The following is an 8,545-nucleotide window of genomic DNA, read 5'->3' as shown; positions in this document are numbered from 1 at the left end:
ACACTTTCTCTCTCTCTCTCTTGTCTCAGTCTCTCTGGCGTACTTCCTCTAACACACACACACACACACACACACACACTCTCTCTCTCTCTCTCTCTCTCTCTCCCTCTCTCTCTCGCTCTTTCCACGGCGGCCTCGCTCGACGTGCATATTTTATCGCGGCAGCGAGATCACGTGGTCTTGTCGGCTGGAAGCGAGGGCCGTAGTAGTGTGTAGCAGACGACAGTTTGTGGAGGCTTGAAGCTAAAAGCCAGCTACAATGGCCACGGTTTGGTGGGTGTTTGATCCTTGACGACTGAACAACAGGCCTTTGGGGGGCTGTTTCTTTCTTTCCACTCCCCTCCTGTGCAGTGTCTGTCGCTGCTCTGTCATCTGTCATCTCCCGTCGACTGAGGGACTGAGGGATGTTGATAGTGCCGAAGCCATGAGTACGAGGGTGTGAGTATGATTTATGTCACAGTGAAATGGCTGTCGTTTGCTTGCGTCGTTGTTGTTGAGTGCCATATGGGTGCGATAGCGACAAAACCCGTCTCCTCTCGGTCGTCAGTCTTCCTCCTTCTTTCTTTCTTCTTCCTTCCAGTTCTTTTAGTCATTTTTTTTCTTTTTCAGTCGTCAGTGTGTGTGTGAGTGTGCCGTGAGACACAGCCTTAACTCTCCGCGCCTGTCTGACTGACTCTCCTATGTCTCCTCCTCCTCCTCCGTCCTCCCCCCTCCCTCCACCCCCCCCCCCTTCCTTCATCCTCTCCCCTGCACACACATACATGTCAACTGTTGTCACCTCACCTCTGTGTTGGAAGACCCTTGCTGTGTATTTGGAGTTGTCACCTTTTGCTGTGGCAGTTTAATCTTCTTTTTTTTTTCAAAATTGTTTTGCCTGGGTTCAACTTTCTTTTTGGTTTGCTGAAAATATAAAAAAGAAGAAGAAGAAGACGATATTAAGATTTTGCAGTTGCGGGCTATATCAGAGCGAGCGAGAGCGGGAGAGAGAAAGAGAGAGAAAGAGGGGGGTGGAGCGGGGGGGTTGGGGGGTACATGTTTGTCATCCATGCAGATTCAGTTTGAATCTACTTATTATCCGTGCAGTTTCAGTTTTACTGATATACCTCTTTTGTTTCTGATCATTCTAGAAATTATTGTTTTGCAGGAAGAACTGAAGTCACTGCACTCACAGAGGAGTCAGGAAAAGAGTTGACGATGGTGCGCACATAAACGACAGATGCACACACACACACACACACACACACACACACACGCACGCACGCACGCACGCACACACACACACACACACCATCATCATTATTATCATCACACACACACACACACACACACACACACACACACACACACACACACACACACCATTATTATCATCACACACACACACACACACACACACACACCATCACTCTCACACACAAACACACAGACACACGCGCGCGCACACACACACACACACACTGACACACACACAGACAACAACAACAACAACACACACATAAACTTTGTTAGCGGACGGAGCTTGTTGGTTATAATAATTGTTATGATGCCTAAATTCAGCTCTCAGACTCAGTGTCTCGATCAGTAATAGTAATAGTGAACGACCATATAGACGAACAGACGAAGACCACTGAATCGATTTTACGACAATGAATACAAACAACAAAAACAACAACAACAACAACGTTTTCCATTCTAGTTTGAAGAAACAAAAAAATATGTGACCAGTCGTCAAAGACAAGGACGGACCTGCCGATAATTCTGATGAAAAACTGATCTCTTTTGAACGTTCAAAGTTTAACCCTTTTGGCCGGAAGGCATGGAGAAAAACAAAAGCTTCCATGCAAATAACACGAAACAAGGAAATAAAACGTAGGTCTGTTACTGTGTAAAACAAACCACGAAATTAAGCATAAAACAACAACACTTATGCTGAGCAAAGTTCAACGAAACAGACTTCTTTTCCGTGACCCAAAAGATTACACAATCACAACGTGGAGTTCATACGAAGATTGTGTGTGTGTGTGTGTGTGTGTGTGTGTGTGTGTGTGTGTGTGTGTGTGCGTGCGCGCATATTTTCCTCCGAGTTTTAGATAATTTTGGAAGGTTAAAAATAAAAATGAACGATTCTTTCTCCACATGCCGTTATACGCACATGCACTAAATAATTCAGGCTCGTATTCAGGCACACAGCCTTGCCGATGTGTAGTTTCACACACACACACACACACACACACACACACACACACACACACACACACACACACACACACACACACACACACACACATATATATATATATATATGTATTACATAATTCATATGCATGATTAATTATGTAGACAACATACTCAGCACGTCAGCGTAAACAAGTATGCTTGCAGTAATGTTCCAAGAGCTCTCATCAGCATGACTAGCATGACTGAACAAACACATGCGCCCACATACATCGACACACACACACACACACACACACACACACACACACACACACTCTTACACGCCCACTCACAGACACACACACACACATGCGTGCGCATGCACACACGCACTCATACACACCCACACACAGACACACATACCCACGCACGCACGCACACACACACACACACACACACACACACACACACACACAGACATAACATCTAACTGTTCTGAGCGCACTTGCACTTGTTATGTCCAACCAGTGCTAAAAAATTCGGAACTATTTGTCAAACGACCCCGACAACTTCAAGTCATATTCTACACATTCAAACAGAAAGGCACTCGAGAATTCTTGGGGATTAAACTTCATGAAACCATTTCAAACCGAGCACTGTGCGAATTCCGAGTTCACGAACACTGAACAACGACTCCCTCTTTTCAAAATGATCAAGTGAGCGCCATGAATAACAGATTTCCGTGAGCTTGCATACATGATGCATGTTTCTTTCGTCTCTTCCTTTGTTCTTTCTTTCTTGGGCTTGGGGGCTCATTCCTGTTTGGTTCATAACGTTGTGTTACAAGGATTGCTCTGCTATCGTGTGGCAGTTCATGTATCAATGACAAAACGATGAAAAAAAAAAAAAAAAAGGTAAAGTAAAATGAAGTGAGAACGCAAGAAGATAAGTGACAGAAGTACATGAAGTAAAAACGAAACAAAATAAAAGCGGCTGAAGTAAAATGAAGTAAAAACGAAACAAAATAAAAGTGGCAGATGCCTAAAAGTTAGTAATAATATATCCTGGCAAACATTTTAAAAAAATCTATTCTGTCCTAAATTTTGACCTGGTTTTTGATAGATAATCATTTGACAGTAAGGAACCAGTCCACTTCATGTTAAGTACGAGAAAAAAACTTGTTGGTGCTGTATCATAATACAATAAAATAACACGCCAGTTATTGGTGATTTATTTGTATCTTTGACACAGCATATGTTACGGCTATCGTAACGTAAAGATGCATTGCTGAAACCACTCACGATGTCTAAGTAGGAAAAAATAAAGTCCCATAGACACCGCATTGTTCTCTGTTTGTCAGGGGATCTTGCCATAGATCCTCAAATTCTGCGTGTTTTCCGACTTTCTGTGACTCCGTCTTTGGCACTGTCCACATTATATTCCCTGTGATGAGTCTCTCACTGTAAAACACGTGCTCCCGGGCTTGACTGCTGGGATCTGTCTGCATGACGTTCGACAAACATTACACGGCGGATTCTCTGAAGACTTTGTTTCGTGATGTCCCTCCTTGGACGCTGATGGACTTCTTGAAAGACGTGAACATTTTTAATCATATTTGAATGTTTTAAACTCTGGAAGGTTTTTAAAATTTGAGTGGAAAGCTTAAAGTGCTGACTAGTTTTTATTGTACTTTTTTTTTTTTTTTTTTTAACCCTTTACTCAAAGTAGGTGCTAACGTGGCGTTAGCCTTGAGATAGCCTTAGTGGTCGGCGAGGCTCCAAGCACTATAATTTAATTTGATTTGATATGTAACGTTCAGGTACCGCCGCCCCCAACCCTAAACACACACACACACACACACACACACACACACACACACACACAAAACCCCCACCTCGTTCCCCGCTCTCAGACGTCAACTTCAGTACCTCTGATTCTGAAAACAATTCCTTGCATGTCCTTGGAAGGTTCCATAGAGCTTTGTCTCGAGAGGTGAGGATGTTGGCCAAAAATTGGTTTTGGACTTTGCATACACTCGACATACTTGTTCGCTGTCGTTAGTTTTGTCTCACATGCATATTCACTTGTACTGTCAAAGTTGCAGGCAGTCATGTTCCGTTCTCGGGCGAAATGTTTGTTGTTTTTTCTGCTCTTTCGTTCGAGCCGATGTCAGCTGTACTGTGCGTTGTGGCAGGACTTGTTGAGCTGCCATTTCTTCTCTCCCAGGTTTGCCTCCAGTACATGTTGCTTCGTCGCTGCTCTTTTGGTGCTATAGAATTCTTGTCACGCCAATTTTTGCCTGTTTTATACTGTCTTCTTCGATGCCAGAACCCGGGCAGTACCCAGATTCAAACACTCCACTGTTGGACGCCGTTCTTTCTCTGTCTCTGGACCTCAGTTGCATTTGGAATGAACTTCCTCTTTCGCTTCGTCAGGTTTTCAAGTCTGGCCTTAAAACCTACCTCTTCACAAGATAGCCTCCCTCCCTTACCTCTTCCTTGTCTTCAGTTTGATCAGTTTTATAGTTATGCATGCGTGTGAATGACTGGTGTGGAAGCGCTTAGATTTGTCTCTGCACAAGATTCAGCGCTATATAATTATTATTATTATTATTATTATTGTAGTAGGCCCTACCATTTTCTGGTCGCTATCTCGCTCCGGTGGTGTCTGCAACTGCAAATCTTAATATCTTCTTCCTATTGTTATTTTACTTTATTTTATTTTATTTTATTTGTTTACTAGTTTCAGCAAATTGCATGGGGAGGATTCAGATTCTGGCGAGAATTCTTGAGGGCTTGGTTAGTTAGTGTGCAGTGGGAGCGTCAAGAGAGGGGTAGCACCTGGCCAGTTCCCTTCGCTGAATTCCACATCAGTACTGTGTTGTTCCACAGACGGTTTTCATCTTCCTTTCAACTCCGATATCGGTGGAATTCTGTGCCGACTTGCTTGTTACAACAACGAGTTGTTGATCGTCGAATGAAGTATATGATTCAAGCATTATTCATAGTTTCAGTGGATGTAAAAACACATCTTTTTCTTTCTTTCTTTTTTCTTTTTTGGGGGGCGTAGAGGGGTGGGGGAGGGGGCTTAATCACAGATAACCCCCATTGTAATGACTTCGCACACTGTGCATCTCTACCACTAAGGCCGGGATGCTAGTGAGGATAGATTGAAAAATAAAAGTGTCCCTGGATTGCTTTTCGATGTCAAAATGACCTGCCTGACTCGGATCTGCTGGATTCCTGTTGAGAACAAGTTGTTCTCCTCTCACTCCCCCCCCCCTCTCTCTCTCTCCTCTCTCTCTTTCTCCCTCTTTCTTTCTCTCCCTCCCTCTTTGTCTCTCTCTCTGTGTCCTGTGTGTGTGTGTGTGTGTCTGTCTCTGTTTCTGTCTGTCTCTTCGCCTTTCTCCGCCCCCTCTTTCTCTTCATCTCTCTATTTCTCCGTCTCTGTCAATGTCTATATACGTTTGTCTGGTCTGACTGTCTATCTCTGTCTCCGTCTCTCTTTCTCCCTCTCTGTCTGTCCCTCCCTCCCTCCCATCCCTCCTTTCTCTCTGCAGCAACAGTACTGTGACATCCTGACGTGCGTGTTTCTTTAAAAAAAGAAAAAGGGAGAAAAAAAAGAAACGAAACGAAAACAACACCCCCCCCCCCCCCCCGAAAACAAAACAAAACAACAACCCCAAAACAAAACAAAACAACACAAAAAAACAAAACAAAACAAAACAACAAACAAGCAAACAAACAAACAAACAAAAAAACCAACCAAACAAAAAACCCCACAAAACATTGCCAGCATGTTCGTGTCTTGGCCTTGTTTCAAATTCAGACAAAGTTCAGGTTTTAGAAAATAGTATTTGAGTCTTTTTACCCCCCCCCCCCCACCTCTCTCTCTCTGTCTCCCCCTCTCTCTCTCTTTGTGAGCTGTTCTCATGGACTGAGCGGACGCCATTCTGTGAAGCTCCGCAAAATTAATTTCTTTTGTGTGATTATTCAGTTTAAATCACCTTATCGAGTGATTTATGTGTTACTCTGTATCGATGGAATTATTTTGCGCTCAGTGGTATAAAAATTGATTTGAAGTGTACTTGTACCGGACACAAACAAAACACGGGCAGCCGCTGTTGTGTGTAACACGGGTCATGTTCTGCGGACATCGTTCCCTGACCTGTGAACAGTGCTGTGTTTGTTTTGTGTGTGTGTGTGTGTGTGTGTGTGTGGTATATCTTCATTTCGTCGCAATGGATACTTCTTCAGTTTGAAATTATGAACAGCTCCGGCACAGTGAGTATTATGTATTCTTTGTCCCTGTGTCGTGTGATAATGTCTGCTTCAGCTTCTCCTTGCAAAGACAAGAGTCTCAGTAAATTACAACCTACACTCGACATAATCCAGAAACCGTTTTCCTGCACCAAGGATGAACTTACAGTGTGGAGAAACTGTCTTTTTTATTTTATTTTATCGATATTCTGGAATAGATGACTCCGATATTTCAGTTCAGCCCAGTGATTGTGATCACAATGACTCAGTATTGTCTTTTCCCTCGTTGTTTGTATCCGTGCCGCCTCCTACCACTCTTACTAAGTCAGTGATTCGTATTTTTTTTTTATCAATCATGTAAATCTGTGACTATTATTACCCTTTATTTTTCATCACAGTCCGAAGGAACGTTACTGTGTCAAGGTTTTAGACTGCCCACTCTGGGACTCAGATGAATGTGAAATTATAAAAAAAAGAAAATAAGTTGTGTATAATTTCATGCGAGATAACAATATTGAAAAACTATCTAAACTCTTGATCCAAACCCCTGTGATGTTCATCAGTACGTTCCCTTGTTCTCCTACTATACACCCACCCACCATTGACTTGTCTCCATGGACACCGACATCTCCTTGTGGAGATTCCTTCACCCCACCACCATCACATCTACTGTCAGACCCTGGACCAGCTGAGCCGACCCAAGATGGTATCGTCGTCCTCCCGCCCACTCCACCTGTGGCGCACAGCAACCCTCACAAGGGAAAAGAAACCAGAAGCCACAAAAAGACGGTAACGCCAGTGGGAAGAAGGACAAGACTAAAAAAAAAAAGCGAACATTGTTCCAAACAGTACATGCACAGGCTGTCGGTTCACTTCCAGAACTAAAACAGATTTTCGATTTAGACCAGCAGCTTGATTCTTTATCTAGTGCACAATCTACATCACAAAATAGCATTTTCAAAGCTGTCGAAGACATCAAGGTTATCACTAAAAACGAATTACGTATCAATATTTCTGAAAAATTCAACATGCTCATTACCAAACTGGATGACATACAATCTCAGATCACAAAACTGGACGCATCAAACAGCTAACAAAAACCAACCAGTCCATCAAAACACAGTTAGGGTCAATTAACTCTGAAATAAAAAAAATCTAAACCAGAAGAGAAGAAAAGTGTGACATCATCTACACAAACATCCTCTGAGATCCAGGACAAACCTACAAGTGTAGATGTAAGCACAGAAACAGACACAATTCCCTACCATCAAACTGCCTCAACTCATGATACTGTCTTTAAGCCCTCTGTTTTACCAGAGAGCTGTATACGGGCGGAAACCCAGACAGTAACACCACCCCCTAAACACTGTCCTCCTCGTGAAAACAAACCGGACAGTACACCAGCCCCCTCTTCTGATTGCAATGATGAACCTGGAAACACTTTTCATGACTCAGTTTCCACATCTAACCCATTCTCCCAGCTGACGCGGTCCCTCCTGTAGATAGTTACCTTTGTAAACAGTGAACCAGCATCTAAAGCTCTGTCAACATCTCCCCAAGAAACACTGAAGAGCATGTCGATTCCAGACAAAGCAACTTTTCTTCTAATTGGTGACTGTCATTCCTTTCATCAACGCCAGACGGTTAGCGCCCCATCAGGACTGTTTATTCAAAATATGTTCCAGGAATGTGTGTTGAAGCCCTATGCAACTGGCTTAATGCATTACCTGTTACTCCAAATCTGAAAGACGTGCTCAGACGTGTTGGCATAAATTCCTGTCCATCAGGTTCTGTGTCAACCGACACTTGGACTGAACTACCCCTGTTATATCGAAATAAATTCCCAGAAGCACGCTTGATCCTGAGCTCAGTCCTTCCTGCCAGAGGCAAACATCACTTTGAACAACATCATCCTTCCCTCGAACCGTAACCTTCAAATCACATGTGACCAACAAAAAGTCCTTTACATCAATAATTTTCCAACATTCGCACCAAACACCAACCTTTACAGCAGCGTAAAACACCCTAATACCAGAGGAACTGCTCTTCTGGCTGCAAATTAAAAAAAAAATCTGGCGGACAGGTCTCCGCCATGAAAGCCGTCTTCCTGAAACCACCCCCCAAAGGAC

At 43.3% G+C, this 8,545-nt stretch overlaps 1 protein-coding gene across 1 annotated transcript in view; it reads left to right on the top strand.

The window, feature by feature from the left end:
- The first annotated feature begins 242 nt into the window (after nucleotides 1-242).
- The window catches only part of LOC143281577 (protein dispatched homolog 1-like), a 72,637-nt gene continuing 64,334 nt past the window's right edge, over nucleotides 243-8,545 (top strand). Inside the window, exon 1 of the mRNA XM_076586812.1 lies at nucleotides 243-438. Coding sequence (XP_076442927.1) covers nucleotides 425-438 — 14 coding nt within the window. The 5' untranslated portion in view covers nucleotides 243-424. The remainder of the gene's footprint in view (nucleotides 439-8,545) is intronic.

Source organism: Babylonia areolata, chromosome 4 (genome assembly GCF_041734735.1).
Source record: "Babylonia areolata isolate BAREFJ2019XMU chromosome 4, ASM4173473v1, whole genome shotgun sequence".
In the NCBI taxonomy this organism is placed as follows: Eukaryota; Metazoa; Mollusca; class Gastropoda; order Neogastropoda; family Buccinidae; genus Babylonia; species Babylonia areolata.
Note: the sequence above shows the minus strand (reverse complement) of the source record. Positions and strands in the feature narration are given on the sequence as shown.